Below are 27,194 nucleotides of genomic sequence, written 5' to 3' on the forward strand. Positions count from 1 at the left end.
TACTGGCACACTTTAGTGTGCACATTGGACAGTGTTCTAAGGTCTTCCTTGTCTCCTCACCCTCAGGCTGAACACCTCCAACTCTCTCAGTCTGTCTTCATAGGAGAGGTGCTCTGTCCCTCTTGGTGGCCTCTTCTGAACTCACTCCATCCTCCATGTCCTCCTCCATGTCCTCCTCCAAGGCCATGTCCTCCTTATGCTGAGGACCCCAGGTCTGGATACAGCACTACAGGTGGAGTCTCAAAAGATCAGACTAGAGGGACATAACCACATCCCTCAACCTGGACAATGCTGGACAATGTCAATGCTGGACATGCAGCTTTTGGTGCAGCCCAGGAAGCTGTTGGCTTCCTGGGCTGGGAGTGCACATTGCCAGGTCACGTTGAACTTCCCATCAACCAAAGACCCCAAGTTCATCTCCTAAGGACTGCTCCCTTAACCAGCCTGTAACTGTGCCCATAGAATAAAAATTGTGCCTTACCGAATATATATATATAATAGGAATGGAAATAGATTACTCGGAAGATTGGCCACATATTTTGAGATAATTCACTGAGAGTATTAGCCAAAATGCACCTCACCAGGAAGCTGCAGGAAGAGATAGCAATACTGGGTAGCAATCTAGTAACCTTTAGGTTCTGCTTCAATCAGACAGATTACAGCTCAGATCTGTAATTAGAGTTACCATGCAGTCTTTCCATTTCCCTGGACATCAGCACTATGGCTATGTAGCTTTGATACTGGAGTCCAATGCCTCATGTGAAATGAGTGATTGTCTACTTCAGCTTCCATCTGCATGCTAATGGACAGCTGTCCCTTTTAAAAACCAGGCTTGCACTCCAGAGGTAACAGGTATTTGAAAGACTGAGGGAGACAAATGTGCACCTCTCTGCACAGATGTTTCCTTCATGTCTAGAGAGATCTGAGCTGGGAAACTTGGTGCTGCTGTTTCCATGGAAGTCTGATGAATTGAGGGCTGCCAATCTCCAGAAAATATAAATTAATTGAAAAATTGTATCAGTATGAATGATATCCGCAAACAACACTGAAATGCTCAACGTGTTCTTGAAGTTTTCCACACACTGTTGTTTCCCCATAACAACCTATGCCTCTTTGTACAGTCTACTCTGGCACTCAATGCTTGTTGCTATAAGTTTATGAGAAAGGTGAATTAATAAATAAAGCTCTTAGAAATGGTAGCAGAAAGCTAATGGAGGAAACATTAAGTTTTATCTGAAGGGCTCAATTCTGTTCTCTGTTCTGCAGAGAAGTTTCCTGAGGGCTGGAGGACTTGCATGTGAGAATACTGCTCACTTAATAAAACTACTTCACATTAATATTGTTCCAGGTCAGATAAGCCATCTTCCCACACAGAGATTTGAGGCATTGTGTTTTGTTATTAGTATTACTGCAGTGTCAAGAAGCCATACATATAGATCAAGACAGAGAAGGGATAGGCACTGAGTAGATAATTTCTCAAGATATATAATATCTGTAAATACAGATGCACTGGGTGAAACGCTTCATTTTCCAAAACCAAAGCAAATCCATGAGTACCAGAATCTTCCAGTATGTTCTGGGTTTTTTTGCTTTTATGCAGCAATTCACACCTTGGCAGAAGACAATGACATATATAAACTATCCTGATGGTTGTGATATTCTAGGACAACTGTATTGTCTCAAAGCACAGTATACCAGCTCTTCTAAGATTGTTATATTAGCAGGTGCAGAGATTATTTTTTTTTCAGCTCTGACTGCAGAAATACAGACTCATCTAAGAGCACAGCTGCTTCTGGAGAAGTCAGCCCCTCCTCTATATGAATCCTTTATTTTTTTTTAAAGCAAGCTAAGCTTTTCCTTTTGTTGTTCACTCTGAGGGGTCTCAGAGGCTGAAGTCTGGACTTAATGAGGCTGTGCTGGCAAGTGACTCAGCTCCAGCTTTCCCATCCTCTGTGGTCACCAGGGGACACCCTGGGTCACATATTGGTACTCTGAGATTACTGAGATGACACTAAACAAGAAGAGCAGTTGGCAAAAATAACTCTGCTTTCCTCTGTGTGCTTAAGTGCTTAAGACATATCAAGCTTTGCTAATTTTCATATGTTCATTTTCTGGAATTGTTGAACATCAAATATTTGCTGTTAAAATCTATGCATCCATATAAAGACAAGATATCCATCTTTTCAAAAATAAAATGGGAAAGTCATATAGACTAAACTATCTCCATCTGAGTAACTTGTAAATTTGTGTGCAGTGTAAAAATACATTGTGAAAGTAACATAACTGATTTATAGTCCTCTGGGGAAAGAAATCTTTCCAAAGTGTGGAAACAGAGCAGTCACTGTGGCTTAACACTAGTGTGCTGTGAAGAATGAATTATTTTAGCTCAGTGGCTGACTTTAAAAGATGAGTGGTAAGGAATGACATAAACTGAGCCAAAAATACATTTTAACTTTTGATGTGAAATTAAAAAAAAAAAAAAGGAAACATGCAGTCCTACTTGGCTAATTTCTCAGTTTCAATATCAACAAGCTATTTGTGAACCTGCCTCTCAAAGTATCTAAAAAACAACTTGCTCCGCTTCACAGCTCTGTGCTAGTCTTTCTGTTCCTGTGATGTTTAAATCGGCTGCTGTGGATGCTCATGCTGTAACTTTAAAACTTCTCTTGTTTTGCTGCCAGCATGTTCTCTGCCACTCAGTAGGATGGCATGTCAGAAGTTAATGTGGATCCACCGATTGCTGTGTGCGTGCAGAGTCTCCACGGGCAATCCTTCTGAGAGTGTATTTGCAACGATACAAGCTCAGTATGTGTATTCTGCATAGGGTATATAGAGTAACATATTATCAAAATGCCTTAAGAAATTATAAAGTGAGCTTCAAATTGCAAAATACGTTACCCAGAGAGTAGTCACTTTGCTACCCCAGTGGGCAGTATATGGAATAACTTTGGCAGTCTTTTGTGCTGATCTCTATTCCTACTCTTGCTGGGGTGCTTCATATGGTACTGTCTTGCTTGTTTTATGAGTATGCTGTGATAAAATGTGCTTTTCTGTGTTCTGCTGTTGCCTGTTCTTTTGTTAGGCTTTGTGGGTAGGAGCTTGAATATGGCATTTGATCCAGGGGCAGAGTTTTTGTGAAATAAGGCGATCTGTGCTTGTCATAGCACAGGCAGCAATGGGAGTACAGCAGGCATGGACGGACACCCATCTTCACACTGGTGAGTTGGGAAAGCTGTCAATAGAATGACATGCTAAGAACATTCTATCACTTCTAGCTGGCACATGAAGTGAAGATGGGCAGGCAGGAACCCCTCTGCCTGTTTCATTCAGATAGTTTGCATTGCATCTCAGAATGTTAGAATGATGTGAGTTTTGGAACCCTTTTCTCTCTTATCTTAGTCCACCAAGGTTGGAAGAAATTTAAAGCTGAGTATGTATTTTAGAATGCTTAAAGGAATTGGCCAGAAGCAGAAGAGAGTTTTTATTGCCAGTGTTATGCTGTAACAACCAGAGACAAGTCAAAGTGGAGAAAAGGAGGGCTTTTTTCAGCCAAGGTTCACAGGGCCCATGGGAAGCAACATTCCAGAGAACAGGTTTATGGCTGACAGGTCTCATGGGAGAGCAGAGGCAATCTGGCAGGAGGGTGAGTGAGAGAAGTTTAATTTACACATGTGGCAAAACCTAAGCAACTGGATTGGAGGGCTGCCTTCTTTAGGAACATCAGAAATGGAAGCTCTTAAAAAAAGCATTGGGTTCATCATTCTTCCAGACTTTTATTTTAATTGGGAAGGGGCCTTGCAACTGGCTTTTAGAATACTCTGAGCAACAAGCTCCTTTGAAAAGGGAGAAATTATGCTTTCTGTGGAACCAATTTGATATGCTTGGTGAGAAGCAGGATGAGACCAGATGCCCTTTTAGTGGTTTTGGATACTTTAGGGAAAATACATAAGTGGATCCTGCTCAAAGCTCTTCCTGCCTTAGGTACAAGAACAGCAATATTCATTAGTGAATTTTTATTGCCAGGCATGAATAAATTACTAGATATCTGGTGCCTGCAGACAGGCAAAGGAAAAGCTGTATGGGAAACTTGGATTTAAGATAGGTTTTTCATCTAAAAAAAAAAATCCCTATTTGTTTGAGGTTCAGGTTCTTATATCCTCGGTTCAAATGCAGTCATACTCTGGATCAATGCAATCTTGAGTCAAGCAGAGAGCTGTGATAAATCTGTTCAAACCTCATTCCATCAGATGGTTCTGTGCCAAGAAAGGTGATAATGAATGTTTAGATATGAGCTCAGTTGTTTTTTTTTTGGCAGCAAATTTTGTAGAGGTTCAAGTGGAGCATTTTATTGATTTAGTGTAATCACTCTAAGTTGGTTGCACTTTCATAGAAGCATTACATATATTTAGTGTGAGATCTATTTCTATATGAAGAAGGGACAGCCATAAAAGCACTGGAATCAATACAGAATTGCCATTTTTTGTACTGTAGGCAATTGAATAAATCTCCCTCTTTCCCCCAAGTATCTCTGTTCAGGTTGCTGTGGGCTTGTTCAGTTCACCCATTCAAGTGGTTTCTAAGGGTGCTGCTGACGAGGCTAATGCACAATTCAGTGTTGCAGTGTTGATCCCTGAATCATGCTGCAGCATTAACTGTTGTCATAGAGACACAGTTTTTTGAGTCCAAAGGGACAGTTTTGATAATCGGCTCAGACTTGTAAAACATGTAGTAGTTTGCCAAAAAGTAAATAACTTTGCCAAACTGGAGCACAGCTGGGCCTTCCCTCTCCTGTGACAATGACATGCATTTCACTGAAGTTTGTGAGATGCTGTAAGTTAAACCCCCAATGGGGATTTAATTTATTGTAAGAGTGATGCTGTCAGCACACATTTTTTTCTGACGAGTGAAAGCCAGGTGCAAGCTTAGTCCACAAGATCCTGCTGTTACTGTGATACTGGCAACCTTAGAGGGACAAAGATTATTAAAATATTAACAGTATTCTGTCTTGCCCTCTAGGTAGTGCAGTGATGGTAGCACTTCTAAAGAAGGATGCTAGAGTGGGGCAGCTGTATGCAGTCAGAAATCTCTGACAGACAATCTCTGGGTGATATAATTTTGATGCTACTGTCCCTGGCTTTCTTCCTCCTTCTGCTTGCTCCTTTATCAGCTGTGTGTCTGCACCCATGCCAGTACAGAGCCTGTTGTGGCTGCTGCCAGGAACAGTGGACTTGTGCCAAGGCATTGGGTTCTGAACTGCCATAGCAGTTGTAGCCCTTGCCAAAGGCTACCTGACACAGCAGAACTAACAGCTGGGGGATTTAACATCTTAAATTGCCAAGCTGACATCCATCAGAGCTCATGTGAGAGTGCCAAGCAGTCTGTGTAACCTCCAGCCAAGTATTAAGTCTCCTCTTTCCCAGTATATGCTAATCTGTGAGAAATGGATTGTTACAGATCACAGCTCCGCTGATGAAGCAGTTCTAGTTATAAAATCCCATGATCCTGTACACAGAAGTTTCCAGTGGCCATCATAGTATTAGGCATTGGAACAGGAGCAAAATGTCTGATATGGTCTCCCCATCTTCTACTGCAGAATTTGGAATAAAATGAACTGGTTGGGTAAAGCTGTGAAAAATGTGTGTGAAGGAACATGTGCAGCCAAAATGCTCCCCTCCTAAATGTATACATTTCACTCATTGTCAGCCATGCATATATAGCTTCTGCAGTCCTGTAAGATAGCTTCACAAAAGCTGGAAATGCAATTTTTTAATGAAAATAATCTGCTGGCTCAATATAGGCATGCATTATCCATGCCTTTGCTGTGCTGCTGGAGAGGTTTGATAATAGTGCAGCATTTGGTTCCTTGTTCTCTTTTCCATTCCTGTGTTACACAGCTGTTTTTTGCTATTTCCAATGCCTGAAATTACTCACTCTTAAGTATTATTAAGGAACAATTCTTACCACTTCAGATTTTCAGGGACTGTCTTTGGCAAATTACTGCAGAATCCCTATGAGGTGAAATGACTCACTGCCTTTCTGCTCACAAGTAGTGCGATGTTCATCTATTCTTTGACAAATTAGTCTGTGGGACATCCTGGTTAGTCTGGAACATGTTCCTTCTGCCACAGGAATAAGCCACCCTTAAAAACTCATGGGAACTCAGCAGAGAGCCAGGTTGTGTGTGCTTCAGCATTGGTGCTCTGTGGCAATGCGGCACAGCTGCACAGAAGTTGTGGATGCACTGGGGATCATCCAGGTCTTGGAGGGGAAAATGTGTCTCCTGTTTGCTTGTTTTAGAAATGGGGAAGCACCCTGGGACTCTCTGAGAAGCCACCTGCCTGCCAACCTTTAGGAATGAAGGAAATCCTGCAGCTTTCACAGTACAACCGTACTGTGAAGCTGGTGGCACATGGGTTAAACCATATAACTGTACATAAAAAGTCCTCTTTCCAGTGCTTTGAAAATGGTTTGACAGTGCACATACTGCACAGTATCTGTCTAGTGGTGAGAAATGCTGCTTGCGATTGCATAGACTTGCTTAGTGATTTACAGACTTGTTCAGTGACTACAGCACCACCTTCCCTGGCCCTTTAACTTAAGGAATTGTTCTGTCCTGGGGTTTATTGAATTCCCATCTGTCCCAAAATCGTCGTGGAGAAGCCTTTCTACCAAAGAGACATTTTTTAAACCAAAAAATTATTAACAGTTTCATTTTCAACCTAGCTCTGTGAACATTCATATACTGGCACAATAGAAACAGAACAGAAGCTCAATTGCTGAAGGGTGATGCAGGAGCTGGAAGGAGAGCTTGAGGGTGGGAGTCTAATAAACTGGCTCTGTCATGGAAGCAAATGCCCCATGCCTAATACACATAGTATGAGCAGAGAAGCTGTGGCTATGGTTATCCCCTCTTTGTCCACCCTTTTCCATTCCGTCCCCTCATTGCTCTCAAGGGGATTAGTGAGTACTACTGAGTGCAGATTATTCTGGACAAATTTTTTGTTAATTAATACAAATTACTTTGGTAAAAGAGAAAGTATTTGCTGATAGGTCTGTGAGTGTGTGGGAGGAAGATTACATGACTTCACGAGGACCGGGGCCAAATTTTAAATCTCTCTTTGAGAAAGACAATTAGATCAGTATTTCCAAACTCACAAAATGAGTTATCACCGTCACTTGCTTTTTTTCTGTTGTTTGTTTGTTTGTTTGGCATTTGTACTCAAATGCTTAAGAAAGAAGCAGGCAGCTTGCCCTTCAGAACTGTTTTCCAAATATGATGTCCTGGTTTAGGGCACCCCAGGACTATGATCAATAATTTTCAAGAGTTTTGGACATGCAGATGAGAAGAGCTGTTCATTGAAAGGTAAAATTTAGGTGGACAGTTGTCAAAGACACCAGTGCCCCTGACACATCTACTACTTGTGGGCTTCCAGCAGCAGGTAAACACATCTATGGTTTTGGAAAATCATTCAGTTGTTAGTAGAACTGACTTAAATACTCATGAGAAGTAATTCACTCTCCAATTTTGACCTGTTGCAAATTGTGATCAGCTCAACAAGTCTTAACATATCAACATATGTATCTCTGGAGTCATGAATTATTTATACAAGTGTTCAAAAGGTCTGAAAAGCAATCTTCTTTTGGGCATGTGTGATTGCCACATGAGTGACATGGTATTCTCTCATCCCTGATTGTGTTAGCATTTTAATTGCTTATTCCATCTGATGCTAATTTTGATTCTTGATGAGGTCTCAGTGGTAGTATTAAATCCATTCTCACCGAACATTTATCCCTACAAAGCTTCATTTATATGAAAGCTTGTGAAGAAAGAGGCATAAACCAGTAAAATGTCAGTTTAGTTTCATTACTTGGCCTGATATATGCTAGCTGATAAATGCTTTCATGCTTTCATCATCTTTAGTCATGACTGATCTGGGGACTTCCAATCAACTATCTCCCAACCAATAAACTAGATATGTGTTCAATATGAAGGCAACTTCACTATCATCACTCATTTTGGTCGCTGTGCTATTGTATAGATAGCTGTTTCCTTTGCTAATCAGGTGGAAATGTTACTGAGGAGAAGTGTTATGCACTGTACCTTGAAAATCAAGATTTGACTCATTCTCCAAAAGCATCCATTACATGCCTTAAGAAATTTAAGCCAGAAGATGAGCCAAGCAGCAGCAAGCAAGAAAACTGTTTTGTGCCAGGGGACTGCAAAGCCCAAGTATGGGAAGACAACCATGCATCTTAACATGCAGCTTCTTAGGTCCTGTAAAGTGGTGGGTTGTGATATTTCGACCTAGTTTTGAACTAGCAGAAAGGGACTGTGGAGATCAGTAGCGTGATGGGAAACACTGGAAAGGGAAGCTACATGGCCAGCATAATAAAGATTCTTTTCAAAAACCTTCACAGGCACTTCTCTAACAGCCACCATCATAAAATATGAAGAGACAGTAACAAAAATTTGTAAGTGCATGCCGTGTTCCTATGCTCATGGAAGACAATGACAAAGCTGTCATTAACCTTGGTGCTGAAGGATCAAGTTATTTCCCTTTCATAACCTCCAAGTGATTTGGTAACAGCAACTGATCAATCCTGCCACCACCACGTGGGATGGATGTCAATCTTGATGTTAGAGATGAATGTGCTGAGGTGAAGTAATTAATCCAGGTTCAGCAGTGACTAGGCACTGAAGATAGTGTTTTATTGCTGTCCTCTGAGCTAATCTTCAGAAAATACCTCCTCCCTTCCTTGACAAGAGATTATGAAACACATCCTACAAGCTTGGGTCAACTAGTATTGTGAATGAAACACATTTTGACTTGTGTATTACAGAAATAAATTTGGTATGTTCAGTGTGCAAGCTAACTGAACTCATAGTATTTGAACAACTTGCTCCTGTTTTGCCTAACCTGTGAGTGCTGTTCATTCTCAGCTGTCATTTGGCCAACCCAAATGGCCAATGGCCAACCCATTTGGCCTTTCCCTCCAGTAACTTACAACTTTCAATTTCTAGTGTGCAGTTTTGTTCATCCAGAGGATATCTGCGTAGATCCATCATGCAAGCAGCTGTTGTTGTGATCCTGTAAGAGAAGGGTGAAAAAAAATAATGAGACTTGAAACCACATTTTACTTGTTTGAGATGGCAAGATTTTCTATAATGGGTTTTCTGTTTGTTTAAATATAGAATGGTATGCACTTGGATTCTTGGCATGCAGTCTTTATAGAGCTTGTAAAGCATGATTAATTTACGCAGCACAGTATACTGGTTACAGCATAAAACATAAGACTGTATGCTGAATATTGTAGAGAAGGATTTTGACTCAAAAGTGTATGTGTAAAATTGTATAGTGTTTTGAAGAATATTCAGTGAGATTTCTACATGCACATCTTTTTTTAAATGTTCTTAATTGAGACATCTTCAAATTGCTTAGCAAATTGTTTTATTTATAAATCATACTGCTGATATATTTCTTTTCCATTTTGTTGTAATTTGCTGCTGTTTTAATTTTGTCTGATAGGCATGCACATTTTCATCCATGCTGTGGAATACCTGATAATACCTTATTCATTATTTTTATGCTTTGATAACCAGTTTATCATTAACTATGATAATTGTACATCACCTCTTAAAAATGGCATGAGGCAATCAAACACTGGTGAAATATAACGTCATACAGTGATTACTTCATGAACATTGAAAGTAACTATGATTGCAGGTTGGATGTTTCAGATCCTTACTTCTTCTAGAGGGCATGTGAGTTGACATTTGGTCCCTAAAGGTATTCTCCATAGCTTTAGAGTTTTTGTAAGGTAATTCTTCTCCCTTGTTAGAGAATAAATCACAAGAACATCTGAGAAAATATTTGCTGATAAGTCTGTGAGTGTGTGGGAGGAGGGTTAAATGACTTCATGAGGACTGGGGTCAAATTTTAAATCTCTCTTTGAGAAAGACAAGTAGATCAGTATTTCCAAACTCACAAAATGAATTATCACCGTCATTTGCTTTTTTCTGTTTGTTGGTTGGTTTTTTTTGTTTGTTTTTTTTTGGTGATAGATGGGTTCTTAAATGATTATAAAACTTTTGAAGTTGTGAATGAGCAAACTTGGATTCTAATTTTATTGGTCTCTCTCCTTCCCTCTCCAATGATTTATACCAGATAAAGGCAGATAACCTCTTTTCTTGATCTGATTTTGGTCCTGTTGCTCCAGTTCCATGTTAATTAATACCAGGAACACATTTTAAGATTTTACTTTTGATGTGCTGAAAGTCAAGCACACTTACATGCTGTATTGGGGTAGTAATCCTCGCTGTCACTGAACTGACAGAATTTAAAAGGGAAAAAAATGCCACATACTTTATTAGTGTGACATGCTTCAAAATTTCCTAAGTCTACAAAATCCATCTGTCATAACTAGTATAAGGAATATCTAGCAAGGGCTGTAATAAGAACCAGTCCATAAAACTACTTATACTTTTTTTACAGGCTGATTTTGTCACATTAAATAGAAATGCATGTGTCTTAACATGCATTTGCCATAAAAATCCATTTGCCATAAAAAAGGTCTTCAGCTGCGGTAGGACCTCATTTAGATTAGCCTTGTACCAATTATCCCTTACTGACAGGCACTGAGAAGACACTCATTTGTCAGACACCTGCTTAATAACGCTTAAGATCACACATAACAATATACTAACATTAGTCACAGTTAAATGCTTTTTAATGAGGGTTTCATAGGGAAATGTTTTGTTCCCAATTAATAAATCAGTCTTTATGGTAATTTAGTTCATCTGTATCAACCAGAGTGTTTTCTGAACCACTGTGGTGAGGTAGCACTCCCCCTGCTACCTCCGCAGGCTGCTCTGTGATCTCAGGAACTCCCACTGGGCTTTGGCTTTTGAGCAATGAGTTGAGTGGTGAAGTGTACTTTGACTGTGCCAGAAATGCTTGCGTGGCTAAGGTGGGGGTGGCACTCTCTGTACCAGGGACTTCTGCTGCCTCCCCAAGGAGGGGAACAAGAGATAATCAGTCATCCTCTGACAGCCTTGGGACATTATTTACCTGAATTGTAGCCTGAGTGGAACAGTACCATTACTGACCTTTTTAAGAACTCCAGTATTTACCAGCTTGGATTACGGCCAGGATAGAAACTCACTAATGACTAAAGCCAAGCATTTTGTGACCCTCTAAGCAGCTGTTCTAAGAGATGCCCTTTGAGCTCTTCTGGACTGCAGTGGATGCACCTCTCTCTTAGAGGGACACCTCTCAGAGCTTTGCAATACTTGCAGGACTGTCACTGAAAACTCACAGGGGGACCTGCACTGACATCCCCACTCCCTCCTCAAGGCTCAAGTCTCACCCACAGAGAAATGACAAGGCATTTAACATTAGTATTTCTTTGGATTTGAGGGTAATTTTTACAGGTATATCTTTGTAAATTTATTTAGACATTGTGTCTGTAGGTGTTTGTGTGTGTGAAGTGGTTGATACACACTAAAGCAAGTGTAGAATGGATGCCATCTTGGATCTAAAATAAGTCATGCATCCTCTTAATGCACACTTTTTTCTTCCTGGTCTCTGTGCAAGTCATTCTAAACTGACTCTAATCTGATTTTCATTTGTATGCTCCATCTGCGCAGTAAGTAACAGAGTAAACCTTTACATAGCACTTTGTGAAGTTGTAAAAATTTACATTAAACCCGTTTTTGCTAATACATTTAACAGAGATTTTGAGTCATCCTAACCAATTGTTTGTGATAATCAGAGTTTGAGCGACCAGGTACTCCTAATGGCATGGCATCTGTACTGACTTCTGCAGTTTTGCACAGTTTACACAAGTTACATAAACAACAGCAATTAGCTGGTCATTATATCATCAATACAAATTGATAGTGCAGTAGTAATTAATGCAATTGTTTATATCTGAAATTTAAATATTCTACATAATCTTTTCCTCTGACATTGTGATTCTGACAACTGTATTATAGTCTTCTCCACCAGCCTGCCAACACAATATGGAGGTGTTAAACTTTTTTGGGAATTTCAGGTTTCTTTGAAAATAGCTACGTGTAATTGCAGGAGTGCTTCAGGACTCAGCAACCTTCATTACCTGAAGTTCATAAATCTGCCTTTGAAGCATGTTTCTCACTCTTCATAGAGCACAGCTAAAACTGCCCAGTGTAAAATTGTTAATGGCATTGTGCTCTGGATAACCACAAAACTTATTTAAGCAGATAAATTAAACCCAGATGCAATCATAGTAATTGTTGTCTTGATGAAAAAAAACCCCAAATATTTTATTATAAATAGAGTAAATAAATCCCAGACCTGTTACTGGTTGCACTCTCTCTGGGTGGAGAGAATAACTGATGGCTTGCACATGCACCAGAAGCTTAAAAATAGACATTCAGATGCAGAATACTGGGGTGTAATGGCAGGAAGGAGATTGCAATACTCTGAAGATAGGGAAAAGCTGCAATAAATTTGTGTTCAAGAGGATTAGACCTGAAAGGCCCTTGGCACAAGCCGTTTGTGGCAATGGCAGAACATCATAAGTGGAGGATTAATCCTACACTAGAAGCAGAACTATTTATATCTCAAAGTAGGATATGTTTCTTCCAGGCTTTCCATTCTTAAAATACATTTTAAGTTCAGGTGTTAGGGCTAATTTATTTTGTTTGTACAGTGTCTTTTATTCTACTGTCTTTACATTCTTTAGAATCATTTGGATACAAATGCTAGAAATGGGATTATGCAAAGAAGACAAGAAGTTAGGTGAATATATTTCATTATGCTACTTAATTTTACTCATGTTAGTACTCAGACATTCTGAGATGGAATGAAGTCTGAACTGCCAACAGGCAAGATAAATAGTATTTGCATAAAAGCAAAATCAACTGGTTTAATTTTTTTAAATTATGACTTGGGGTTCAAGTCATTTGATCCACTGCTTAGCTTTTACTTTGATGCCTTACTCTCTGAATATCATATTCTTACATATAGTCAAGTTATTTTTTGCTAAAAATAAAATTATATGAAAAAAACTCACTGATGCCCATTATTTGCAAAACTGACTTCCTCAAGTAATACTGTCAGAGATTTCCCTGCAGAGCAGCAGGTTTTGTAGGAACAAATATTAAAGCTTAGTATTTTGAGTTAAATCATCAATGAGCAGTTCAAGTAAGTTCAGAATGAATACAGGAAGTGGATCTATGGTTCAGTAGTTAGATAATTTCCTCAATATTCTGACAAAAATCTGATCCTCAATTCTTAGAAGAAAGAAATCGACGCAATATTTAAGACAGCAATAATAATTAAATGTGAAGATGATGAGAGCTAAACAATGCAAATTCTATTTTAAAGTGTTTCCTTCATTTGGAGGTCAGGTATCAAATTTTAATATGTTTGTTCTTTTTCTTTCAGTCAACAGAGCATAAATGATAAATATGCATGAAGATATGAACTGGGATGGACTAATTTTTTTCCTTAAAATCTAAATAAAATCTTCAAATCAAATAAAGAATAATCATGCTTCTCTTAACCACTGCAGTGCTAGGGCTCTAGTACCTGCTGGAAGTAGACTTCCATATTCCAGGTAAAAAGTATGGCTTTTATTAAATCAGTGTTAATTTAACTTCACTGGTATCAGGGAACTTAGTCCCCTAGGAACATCAGAATCATGATCCGTATCCCTGGTGTAACTCGTTTAATTTTTCTGAAACCTGGAAGAATCTTGATGTTTGAGTGGGGGTGTCTTGTACGGAGAGTTACTGAAGGAATAGAGGAAGGCAGAAAAAAATGTACATTTAATCTGCAAATTTTTTCTCTGTCTAGGCCATGTACAAGGTAGCAGGTTATCATACCTGCTGACACCATAAATTTCCAAGCACAGCCTGAGTACTTGACCTTAGGTGCAAAATAAAAAGGACCTTGAGGAAGGCGTGTAAAGAGAAATACCAAAAACATTTATAATATTGGGTAAAGTGACCTGTTACACTCAAGTCGCACAAAGACTGGGCAGGGAAAAATGGGCCACACTATGGGCATTCTATTGTATTTTATCAATACCCTGAATTTGTCAGAGTTTGCTTGATTTGCCTCTCCTTCATCTTTGTCCCTTTAGCTGCCCATTGAACCTTGAATGAAATGTGAGCAGCTCAGCCATAGTGTTGGTTGCCATGGGTATCAAGGTCTTGAGATAGTGTAACTGCAATCAGAAAAGAACACATGGTGAAATTTTGCAGTGTTTTTCAAGGGGTGAATCATTTTGCTTTTAAGACAAAAAGAGCTGCAGTGGTCAGTGACAATACCTCCCAACAAAACCACAACAAATTATTGAAAAAAAACTAGAAGAAGAAATAACTAATAGTAGCACTGACTAGTGCTGTAGCATAGTAAGGGTCACGAATTTGTGCTGAGACCTGGAGGACTCATTCTGGGTTTGTCTTTCCCTGTGTACCTAGTAACATTCCTGAGAGTGAATACATTTGTCAAATGTAGAGGAAGAATATTTGTTTTTTTCTGAGGTGTAAATAAAAATGTCTGTTTTCAAGCAAAAGACAGGCATAAAAAGTAAATCTGCAGGGTGTCAAATCAATCAACTGCATTGGCTTGAAATGAGAATGTTAAAGAACAACTTAATGAAAACATGACTGCTCTTTCCATTCACATATGTTCCCCCCCAAAAGCTACTGAGCTGTCTGCCTGGGCTGCCATGTTGTCCTGTAGGTCCTCTGAGAAACTCCTTATCCCATTCTTAATTCCCCCAGGTTATATCACCTCACCAGCTGCCAAGAGAAATGAGGCAGAATTTGCCTGAATTGACTATTGTTCTTGAATCAGTTCATCATTTGGGCTCAGTGTTGGCTCTAAAGACAGTTAAATAGCACCATATCAGAACAAAGTAGTGATGAAGAACTGATGAAGGCAGTTCTCCCACACAATGAATTTTGTCAAGTTATTCCCATGCCAGTGGGAATATTCACCACCAGTGAATTGCCATGGTCAGCTCATTGCTGGTAAGGTGCCTGAACTTTGTCTGAGACAGAAGTCCTGAGAGAGTCAAAACTCTTCTTAAAGAATGTTCCTTGTCTATCTCAGCAGCAGAGCCTAATCCTGTGGTATACATTCAGTCTCAGGCAGGGGCAAGCCACTGAGCACTGTGTGACATTCACCTCGGAGAGAAAGAATGGTTTGGCTTAACTCCCAAACAGTTACTGGTTCTGATGTGGGATGTGTTAATTGGAGTAAGCATGTGTCTAGTCTTGCTGTTGTGGTCACTTCAGTTTGCTTCAATTAGCATTCTTTAACATGACGCAGGCACTAGTTTATCACATCTGTTTTGTGTCTACAAGGCTATGCAATGGTCAAATGCTCTTCTGCTGGACTGAACGGACTGCGAATTTGAAACCTGTTATCCATTTGTTGTTTATTCTTCCCACCCCTCCCCCAGCTCCTTATATTTACTTCCTTTGCTGTTTTTTTGTTGTTGGTTCATTTGTTTGCTTGAATGATGAAGGGTTGTTTACTGGAAAAGGTCACTGCTGATCTTCCTTTAAGTATTCCAGGGTCAGAAATCTCTTGCAGCACTTGAAGCTTATGGGTTCTGTGATGAAGGCTTTCAGATGCAGCACCCTTCGATAATGGTGCTGTGATCTATAGGACAATACTGCCTAAGAACTACCTGCAGCAAGTGATGTCTTCAAACAGAATTCTCTGTCCCCTACTCTGACTTTTGTAGTAAAATGTAAGCTGATGGTATAATTCCCACCTTTAAGCTCTATTCTGAATGCAAATAGATGTTATCAGGTGTGTTAAGCATGTATTATGGAATGCTTATGAGAACACCATGCTTTTGTATTTTATGTCCTGCTTGGCAGTTTAAAAAGGTTTGCCACTGGAGCTGTAGATCACATTTTTTTCCCCCCCATATTTTTTTTTTTTTTCACGGCAAACATTGATTTCTACAGTCACTGCAAGGTAGGAGTGTCTGAAAGAAAAGAGTGTCTCAAAAAACCCCATAATTTTCAATTAGAGTGCTGTGGGCATAAAATATTTTGTGGAAGGGAACGTCACATTTCTGTTGTCTTGGGAGATTTCCCTTGGCACTCAAAGTAACTTTCAGTAAATCCATCACTTTTTGCTTAAACCCTTAATGTCTTTCAGCTGCCAGAACTCGGCTTCAGAGAACAGCTACATAGTTACATGGTTAAACAGCTGCATAGTACTATCACGAAGTAGGGATGGGGTGGGGAAATTACCCAAACTGCAGAGAATTTGGCTGGCTTCTGCCTTTCCCAAGGGGAGACCCTGAAGCTCCAGCAGAGCAGTGCCAAGAGGAGACATTGGGAAAGGGAGAGCTCATATGTGGAGGAGATGAGGAGCGAGGTAGCAGAACAAAAAGTCTGTGAGAAAAGACATTGCTCTGACTGAATTAGAACCTTCTAAAATCAAAATGTTAAGCCAGATATTTACTTTTTAAAGATAATTATAAGGATAATTAAGACCTTTACTCTGTTCAATGTAGTGCATCAGAAATAGTTCAGAGTAGAGTGAAGATGAATGGTGGAAGAATGAAGATGCTTGCAAATATAAAGGAATAATAATAATAAAAAATGACTAAAATTTTACAGTGTAACCTTTTAAATACAAAAAAAAAAATAATTCTGTATTTGATGCTTCTAAGCCAAATTGCACTGCAATGAGAATTTTTACTGCACAGCTATAAACCCATGAAAATAAATTTTACAATATAAATCCCAAGAGGTATATAACCATACCAGGGCAAACAAGATACTTCAATAAAAACTGCCTTAGATTTGGAGCTGAAATTTACTGCAAATAGTAATTTAGTTTGACAGTGGAAGTATGTTGCAAGATAAAAAGTAAAAGACCAAGCCAGATGGGAAATGCTTAGCATAAAGGAAGGTCCAAGAGAGAAATAAAGTCAGATAACTGGCTTTCAATCCGGTTTGAAATAAAAAAAACAAAAAACAGCCCCAAGGTGATAAATCTGTAACTTATTCAATGTCTCTATGCAAACCTTCTAAAAGTGACTAAATGCTAGAAAGGTGCAGATAATATCCACTGACTGAAACACCCTGCTTAGGAAGTCTGCTAGATGGCAGCAGTGATGTTAGTGTCATCTGGCATGGGCACCTTTTGGGTTGTTTGTTTCGTTGTTGCTTATTTCAAAACAAAACAATATTAGACAGCAGCATACTTATTGTGTGTGAAAGAAAGACACGCACATGTTCAGTCCCCCTTCTTTGGCAGAAGCGGAAACAAGGCAACATCTTCCATATGCAGCCTGGTTTGGAAGGCTTCAGGATGTGCTTGGTCAAAACAACTGGTGGTTTCAGGGACCAGACATACCTTTGTTGTTGTTTGTTTGTTTGTTTGTGATTTTCTTTTGTTTTGTTTTTTTCTTGGGGGGGTGGTGATGCCTGATCAAGCTAAGCATCTGTTTAAGATGTGAACTGCTAGAAGTTTTGCTGACGGTAGGTGAGCTCTGCATCTTTTTTTAGCTATACAGAAAATTAGTTAAATTTAGTAATTAATTAGTAAATTAATGAACTGCAGGAAATTTTGATTGAGATTTTTAGGACATTATGTTGAATATCATTTGAAAATACACTAGCTCCTAGAGAAGTGCAACAGAGAGGGAAGGGGAAGGCAGCATTCTCTATAGGGGTCCTGTAATAAGAGAAAGAAAACTGAGAAGCAGAAAGAACCCTGAGGCAAAGGAAAAAGAGCTTCCACCTGTATCTGTAGTTATTTATATGGCTGTGCTTCTTTATAATGAACTCATGTATGAAATCTATAAATGACGCGTATCACCTAGGAAAGAGTGCAGCAGTAAATGGCATCTTACGATATCACACTGTTTTGTTTGTAACTGACTCTAAGACCTAATACTCATTAAAATATGCTTTTGTCATTTCAAGAGTTCTTAGATTATCAAGCCTTTACAGACCAGTCAAATAATCTTAATACAAAGTGTGATTGATTTCTGAGGGTTTTCCTCAGGTCTCTGGTATTGACTGTCTACCCATGTTCTCCCGTCCTGTTCAGACAGTAAGTACATTTCATTTGTTTCAGACAGGTAGTTGAATATGAAAACTAATAAGTCCAGTCAGCAAAAGTGGCAGCACAATTATGTCTTGATACATATAATATGAGGAAACTTGAGCACTTCTGAAGAAGCTGAGCTGCTGCAGATAATCTACCATGTGTGGAGACTATTTCCTTTGGAGAACTGAAAACCTTGCACTAGGACTTCAGTGAGATGCTTTTTGGTTTTGACAATATATTGGTTCTTCTGGCAGTGTAAAGTGTGAACAAAGATATTTGATTGCTTTTTTGCACATCTTTGTCTTGGGAGGAATGATGTGATTTTTGTGTAGCAAATTGTTAAGCAGTATTTCCTTTCCCAGGTGCATCAGCACTACATGAAGAGACTCCCATCCTCTAATTCTCATCCTTAATTTTCTCCTTCCCTGGAGACTAAAATCATTATTGTCTACCAGCAGAGTTACTGATCTGACAGCACCCTGAATTGTCTTTGTGAATCTGTTTTTGTTGACTGGAAGTTAAATTGGCTAAGTAACTATTTCAAGGGGCTGAAGTAGATTAGGAAGTGTTCACCAATGCAACCTTCCTTAGCATCCATTAGAGAGCTATTGTATCTAGTAGGGAAATGGTGATGGTTAACTTGGAGGATTTATATATATATATATATATATATATATATATATGTGGGCTTCTCTGCATGAATTATTTATATGAGCTTGTCCTTTTAACCTAGTTCTTCAGCTGGGCCTGCATAAGATAAGAGAGCGAGCCTCAGAGAATGAGTTGCTCATTTGTACTTAGAGCATTCAGTTTCTCCTGACTGCCAGCACTGATGAGTCATATGCAGATTTCATCCGAGTTGCTCACAAGTTTGAAAAGAAAATCATTGTTTGTGCCAATGAGATATTTTTATCCTGAAATGTCTGTTAACCAAAGTATTGATAACTTTCCATGGGTAGGGGTGAATATTTTGCAAATGGACCTTTTGAGGGGGGAATATTTTCACTGTTTTTGTCTTTCAGTAGTAGCAGCTGTTTTACAAGGTGGGTAGCAGCTCTGTATACTAAAAATGTCTTATGGGGAAGAAAAAACCACAAAGATTTTAAGTGGTTCTAGAGTAGAACATGCTTATTTATTTGCTTAACAATTTATATTTAGAGAGGTAAGAATAACTTACTTGATGTTGACGCTTCATACTGGTTTATTTGGTTTTAGATATTCTTTATATCAAAAATATGATTTCTCTTTTACACAATGATACTTGGTGCTCTTTTATATTCATTGAGTGCTGCGTGCACCAGTGATGCAGCAGACTGATATATAGTTGAGTAGCATGTTGAATACACAACATCTGGCACTACTCTGCAACCTGAACATCTCTCAGTTGCACAGTATGCAAATTTGTTATAAACTGTGTGATTTCAGGAATTAAATACACATTATTTGGGAATTAAAATATATATTTCACAACATAAAGAAATGTGTATGTTCTATAGATAATATAGATGTATAAATGCTTTCCCCCTGATATTTTGGAAGACCTTATTTTGTCTGTTTGCATTTTTTTGCTTCTCCTTTTTTTTTAAATTTCAATTTCAAAACATGTACATTGGCTTTAAAACTTTCATGAAAGGATTTCCTGGTCCTACTCAGAATCCACTAGGCATTCAAATTTCTTCTTGTGGCAGAATATTTTTCAAATGAATAAAATAAAGGACAGCGAGAAAGGTGGGTCTGTTAAAGTAGAAGAGTAAGTGGTCCAGCTAAGTACCCAAATTAGTTCAGGTTGCCCACTCGGTGCCTTGTTATGCAGTACAGTCATTCTTTTTAATACTTAGCAACTTATAGGGCTGCCAGGTTTTGAAATCCAAGAAAAGATATGAATGGAATCTCTTGGTACTTTTTCACACATTAATTTTTTGCACATTAATTAGCTGCATTTAGAGTACTGTCAGAGAAAGGCTGGCTAAAGAACACTTTGATTTTTCACTAAAATGGAGATTAGCTGTGTTCGAATGGTGGTGCGAGTACATTTTGTTGTAAGGAATGGTGAAAAGTGAGCAATGTGGGGATGGCTCTTCTATTGGCTCTTTGAGCTGAGAAGATCAAAGCCTCAATAAAAAAAAAGAAAGAAAATGAACACGTTTTATGTACCAAAGCCATGAGTAGAATGAGGACAAGGCTTGTTTTCCTAAGCTCCTCAAGTTTCAGGACAGATAACTATGTATTTTTGAGAGTTTCCTTGCTCAGGCTTTGGTGTTGACCTGTATCAGGCCTTCTTTTCACCTTTTTACTCCTGTCTTGAGTAATCTCAGAGCACCAAGCGTGCCAGAGTTCAAGAAGCATTTGGACAGTGGTCTCAGGCACATGGTGTGATTCTTGGGGCTGTCCTCTGCAGGGCCAGGAGTTGGACTTTGATGATCATTGTGGGTCCCTTCCAACTCAGAATATTCTGTGATTCTGTGATATTTAATATTCTGCAGGCTTAGACTCTGCAGGCTTTTGTTCTCTCCTAGCAACATGTCTGCATTTGATTTCAACAAGTAGTTGACACGTAATTCCTCACAGTCAGTATCTGTTGTGCCTGTTTCTTCTATCTTTAGCTTCAAGAGCACAGTAGAACAGACTCTTTCTAACACTACTTTATTTATGCAACACTCCTAAGGACAGAACAAGTAAAAATCAACTTAGTTGACAAAGATGCTCTTTACCATAATGTTAAATTACTGAATTAAGACTGAAGCTTATAAAACAGAACAATTTTTCTACTTATGTTGCCTGTGTAGTTAAGGAGAATTTTCAGATAAAACCCAGGTTGTTTATGGTGTTAAATTCTCATTTTGTGTTGCTTCATGATAACCTTTCTGTGTTGCATGGCCTCTTGAGTCACAAGAGATAGTTGGCTAATTTTACTTTTTTTTTTTTTTCCTCTTTTTCTTCTCACAGAACAAGAGGGAAATACAGTAAGGCATTGCTACTTGACTACTGTGTCATATTTTCTGTTGAATTTCATGGTTTAGAAGTTGTTCCCTGAACTGTTTTGATGATATAAATAATAATAAATTCCATGGGCATTCTTTCATTAAGACAAACTAATAAAAATGTAGAAAAGTACGGAAGACGTGTCAGCCTGTAGAGTTTTGAAACTCTCATCCTTCTACTTGCCATCGTGCATAATTTTTTGCTATTTTTCTCAAGTCTAGTAGCTAAATAACATATTATTGCTAAGGTTTAGTGTCCAATGGTTTCACAGCATGATTTCTTTTCCTTCAATGGGCACCTTATTTCTGTATTGAAGGATGGAATTTGAAACCTTTATAGGAGAAGGGTTTAAAAATGGGTTAGGAAATGTTACATTTTAAAGTTCATATATTGCATCTTATACTACTTTCATACATTCTTCCTGCATCTAATTTAAAGATGCTTTGGAGAGGAAAATATTTACATATACATTTTACTTATTGTTACTTTTACACAAAGTAAGTGCATACCTGGCATACTGAGAACTGCGATAAGTTTTTTCCTTTGATCTTTAAACTCCTCTTGCTCTGGCCAGGACTTTCTCTTTGAGTATGTTAATACCTCTTCAATTTAGCAAATAATTTGCTTATACTGATAACATTTCCTATAGGTGACTGAGTATAGCAGAAGATTGAGTTATTCCCCATGAAAGCAAAAAGTCCTGAACAGCACTGTGCAGTATTCAGGCAGATTTACTTATAATCTTGTGAGCATGCAGGCCTTTGATTTTTTTCTCTAGAAAATGCTTTGATATTTTCACTGGCATCTTAAACATAAGCCTGACATTTTGCCATTAGGAAATAACAGAAAAAAGGAATTAAAAATGGAATAAAAGATCACTAGTGAGTGAAAGCGCATACATACATATCAAACAGCTATCACCTCAATGCTCACAAAAGATAGAAACTTCCATTGCCATTGAAAAAACATTTCCAGTTTATAGGGAGACCTATAAAATATCCTCAAAGATCAATCTAGAAACTAAGCCTTATGTCTGTATCATTCACAACCACAAGAGTGAAATGATATGGGTACAAAATACTTTTGAAAGAGCCTGTTGTTTACAACCCAGGCAGTTTAATTACACAGTGCTCTGAATGGCTGTACCTGGCAGAATGGAGGAGGTAGTGACAACAGTATGGGTTGAAATATTTCAGATGAGTTTTTCAGGAAAGAAAATACTGATGATCTGTGAGTTACAGCAATTGTTCTAACATGTACTTAGCCTGAAATTTGTTGATTTGGTTAGACCTAAAGAAAGAGAATATGTGTGCCTGAAAACTTTTCTGTATATTTTCAGTTAAATCAAAAGGTGCAATGAAAATAATATTCTTCCATGAAACACAACAATTATTTTTGGTATTTAAATCTTCTTACAGTCCTGAAATGTCTGAGTTATTGGCTTTTTTTTTTTTTTTTTTTTTTTTGTGTATGTGCTAATCAAACTGAATAAACCTAATTCTGTTTGTATCTTCTTTAATGAAAGCCACTCAGATCATCCATCAGTTTGAATTCCAAGAATAAATAGTATTTTAAAGTATTTTGAATATTTAACTAATACTAAGCATATGCAGAATTCTTTTCAGTCATTTGCTTATGAGAAATTAAATAAGGTTGCATTAACACACCATATATAGTATAATTAAATATTACTGAAACATCTGTGACACACCTTCAATACAAAACACTTCTCTTTTCTTTTTCTCACAACAAAGTCCCAGCAGGGGGCTCCCAGGTAACACAAAAATCTGTAGCAGTCTTAATACACCCTTGGTGTCCACACTTGGATGATAGCACATATTTTAAAAATTCTAGAATTTGAGTTAAATTATTCCTTAAGAGTAGGTTTTTTTTTTTTTTTAAGCCTTTTACTTAATGCAGGTGTTACTTGCTGAACTCTTTTGGCTCATCTTGAAGTGTTTCAGAGGGAATTACTTTTCCTTGCATCTAAAAGTAGATGGTGAAGAGTTGAAATTTTTGCTTTAGGTGTTTTAAAAATCTGGCTGATACAAGTCTTCTGCCAGTTTAGGCTTAACTCTAATATCACCAAGAGACATCTTGGAATCCTTATGCACTTTAGTAATTCTCTGTAGATGGGTTAAATGTATACCCTGCATTATCCAATTATATAAAGAGCAGAATCATCAGTCTAATTTAAAGAAATAATTTTAAAAATGAAATATTACTATACCTTTCTAGAATCCTGCCAAAAATTTAAAAGTACTAATTTTATAGCTTTTCCATTTAGTTCTTTCAGGGGAAGACTCAACAGCTGGAGACATTGTAACAAGACAAGTAAACCAGCAGCCAAATGCATTTGAAATTATGACGGCTGAAGTCAATGGACAACCTTTTATTCTATACCCTCTTTCCATATGAAAATCTTACTAGAGATTTGTCAAAAGTATTTCTTCAGAAGTATTTATTCAGGTACGGAAATATTTCTTGAAGAACAGTTCAGGACTAATAAAATAGAAATTGAGATTTTTTTTATTTGGCTCCAAAGGTGTATTCCATAGATGGTTTCTGACAGAAGAAAATAACAGGAAATGGGTTAGACAGTATTTGAACTAAATCCTTAAAATCTGTACAAATTTTCTTTCTGTCCCTAGGCCAGGAGTTACTAAAATTGATAAATGCAGCATTGAAAATATATGGGTAATTTAACTGGACAATTGTTAGGCCTTTAAAAACCTGCTAAGTATTACCTCTCATTTTACTAAAAATTAGCTAGCCTTAAGATATATAGTCTTTTTAGCTATAGAAAGGCTTGTCAATAAACCTGCGAACAAGTTTGAAACACCTCATATCTGCTGATAAACCTCAAAGTATTAAGTTTTCCACACCAGATTTATTTTCCTGCTTCTTGATTTACACAAATATAATAGGAACAGGACTGGAAGTAGATTTATGCTTCCAATATAGCCATCTGATCACACTGTCTCATATAGTTTACAAATCCATCTGTCTAAAGACTATGAAAACTGCTGCATTTGCAATCTCTTGTGACCATGCTCTCAGAGATTGCCAGAGAGGCTCTGCTAACAGAGACATCAGCAGCATGCACCAGAGCATTGGACAGTTAAACTTCCCAGGCCTGAGAAGTTCCAAGAGTTTAAACTTCCCCAGGTTTCTTCTGCTTGTGCTGTGATACATGGGAGACGTCAGATTACCCTTGGTACATAATTTATCTTCTCAGACTATAAACTCCTCTGTCTGATGGTAGTGTAAGAGGGCATATAAATGTCTTCTTGGATGACTGGAGTCTGGTTGAACCAAGCCCATTGTTATGCACGTGGCTTAGAAAAAAACATCTTAGGCATTTTCTTGTGAATGTGAAGAACTGGACACTTTGCACATGTAGAAAACATTTAGTTTTGTAATATATAAGAATGAGAAATTTGGATGTGTTTTTGGATTGGTTTTAACTATTTTTTTCAAAGAGAAGCTAAATGTAATGAGTGTGTATTCTTACTGACCTGACTCTAGAAAGGACCTCTGTGTGTTTTTTCCATTTGTGTGCTTGTATATTATTTAGTAGTTGGTGTTTTTATTTTGTGTAGGTGTTTTCTGTTGTTAATGTATCTGGGAGTTTGTTGTTTGCTTTTCTAACAGAATTTAAAAAGTTGAAGCCAGTGTTTCTGTCAGTGGGACATGCTGCTGGTGTTGAGGTTGGACACTGACTGCAGTGTTACTCTCACCTGTGGGCAGGTACCTCATCTAAAGTGAAACCAGCCACTCTGGGTGTACCCAGGCTGGGGGAGCTGCAGCTCATGTTTCTGCCTGACAACTTACCCAGAGTTTGAGGAATAGTTCATCATCAGCTCGGACTCCTGTATAAGTCACTCCCATATACATGTACCTACTATAGGTTTTAAGTGCTGAATAATTTTTAAGTTGCTTTGTCCACCCTTTGACTCCTGCTTTAAGCTCTGAGTAACTCCAGGACTTCTGATATTTCTTCCCTGGAAGATCATTTATAATACAATTATATTTGTAATCCAAAACTACATTAATTGTATTTAAAGCACCTACCTCCTGTCTGCTCAGCTTGATTTTCTTATTAATGTTTTTATAAATTAAAGCATTTTATTTGTCACATATTTTGCCTCTTAAAATGAGGTAATTTTTTCCTGGCAGTTATAACACCGTGTAAATTGATACTATAGAAGAAGTGCCAAATACAGGAACGTACTACTGTATTTCATGGAGTAACTAATTTTATATTTTACATTTTATTACACTCAAGAGCTTGGCTATTATCTAGATTGTGAATTCTCTTGTGGCAACTTTTAATCCAGGCCAGTGATATTTGAGAAGAAAGGCTAATCCTCTTTTTAAGTGTAGATATTTATAGAAGAGTGAGGGTTAAAGAGAAAATATATTGCCTGAAAATATTTTTAATGCATTATTATTTGCATCTTTACTCTGTCCTCTAAAAAATGGATTTTAATTTATTGTAAAATTACTTATAAACACTGCATTTGACTGCTGTAGTGAATTAAATAAGTGCAGGGTTCTCTTCACACTAATACCCTTAAACACTTCATACGGTACCAGCCAACCTACTGCATGCATGCTGCAGCACAGAGCAGACATGGTCTGATGGCTCTGGGCTTTTGAGCAAGGGCATGCCTCTGAGAACAGCAGCCCCCACAACCTGACATCACGTACTAATCTTCCTTTTTCACTTTTATGTTGCTAATAAACAGGCTGTACCAGCATTTGTTCAAGATTTCAGCAGCTTTCCAGGTAGTGTTTATTGGGAAAGTGCTTCTCTCTGAGAGAACACCTAAATTCAGACTCTTCCCTCTTTCGTATCTAAGTGCATTTATCAGTTTGGAGCAGGTCTGGTAAAATATTTGCTGTCTCCCCTAGGACCTTAATTTACCTGCCTGATACATTTATTGCACAGAAATGGTACAGATTGATTTCTCATCCCATGCCACTCTGATTTTTGGCTGAATAACTGTTTCACTGATGTCATGAATCAACATCAATGTAAATGAAATGAGAGTGAAGTTAGTTTTAAGCAGCTGAAAATGTGTATATTTTTCTTCAGCATTAATTGTTCTCAGCATGATCAAAATAAATAGTAAGTTGGACATCTGCAGCAAAATATAGATGTAATTACTGTGCCTTTTAAATTTTTATCATTAGAGGGAATTTCTTGTTAATAAATGTTTTTTAATGAAGTTCAGGACCTGAAAAACACACATAATGGGGTATGTACCAAATGTATGGTGATATGAAATATACTAAAATATGCTAACATATTAAGACTCAGCACACATCTATTTTATGTATCTGTATATATCTTTATATAAAACCATATACTAAATAATCTGTACTGCTAAAATATATTCCAGCTATATAAGTTAAATTGCAGTGGTTTTTAAAATGTTTTTGCCTTTTTCTTTCAGAAACACAATTAACTGTATATGTCCATTTGGTGTTCCTTGCAAAGTATAAGCGACAAGAAATGTGCTAAAAATCAGTATTTCAGGGAAAAAGCAAATATTATGACATTATGCAAACTTAAGCACTAACTTTCAGAAGATGCAGATTAGGTGTGTGCTGCTTCAATTGTGTGTATCTAACTGGCTACAATGAAACAACAGGAGTTACATGGCTCAGTTGTGAAAAGCTTGCGGGGATTTTCTTTCTGGTTACTCAATTTAAATATATATCTCTGCATCTGAGCTTTTACAGTGTGTAGAGGAGAAATCTGAGCTAGTAAATACTAGTAATTTTCTTTCTCATTTAATGCCTACCCCTTCATAGCAAGTAGAGAAGAAAATACTTGTAAAAACTTGCCTATACTATTTGATAAAGTGATTCTTAGAGTGTGTATATAAATTTATTTGAAATAACTCCTGATCAAAAGTACTATTCTCTGTCATTAAATTATTTTTCACTTGTTTTTTATCTCCCAATATGTTTGAGCCAACTGTAATAGTGTTACTCATACATACTAGAGATAAGCTTTAGTGGGACTGGAATTCTTTTAAAAGTAAGACAGTAAAAAAAAATTGAAGACTATTTTATTTAGAAGTGCAATTTTGATGCAGATCAGACTGACAGTGAAGAAAG

General features: G+C 37.8%; 1 protein-coding gene across 1 annotated transcript in view; it reads right to left on the minus strand.

Annotated features, from left to right (window-relative positions):
- GABRB1 (gamma-aminobutyric acid type A receptor subunit beta1) overlaps positions 1-27,194 on the minus strand; it is a 115,757-nt gene that overhangs the window by 18,952 nt on the left and 69,611 nt on the right. Inside the window, exon 5 of the mRNA XM_058838106.1 lies at positions 9,007-9,089. Within this exon, the coding sequence (XP_058694089.1) occupies positions 9,007-9,089 (83 nt within the window). The remainder of the gene's footprint in view (positions 1-9,006; positions 9,090-27,194) is intronic.

This window comes from Poecile atricapillus, chromosome 4 (assembly GCF_030490865.1).
Source record: "Poecile atricapillus isolate bPoeAtr1 chromosome 4, bPoeAtr1.hap1, whole genome shotgun sequence".
NCBI classification, from domain to species: domain Eukaryota; kingdom Metazoa; phylum Chordata; class Aves; order Passeriformes; family Paridae; genus Poecile; species Poecile atricapillus.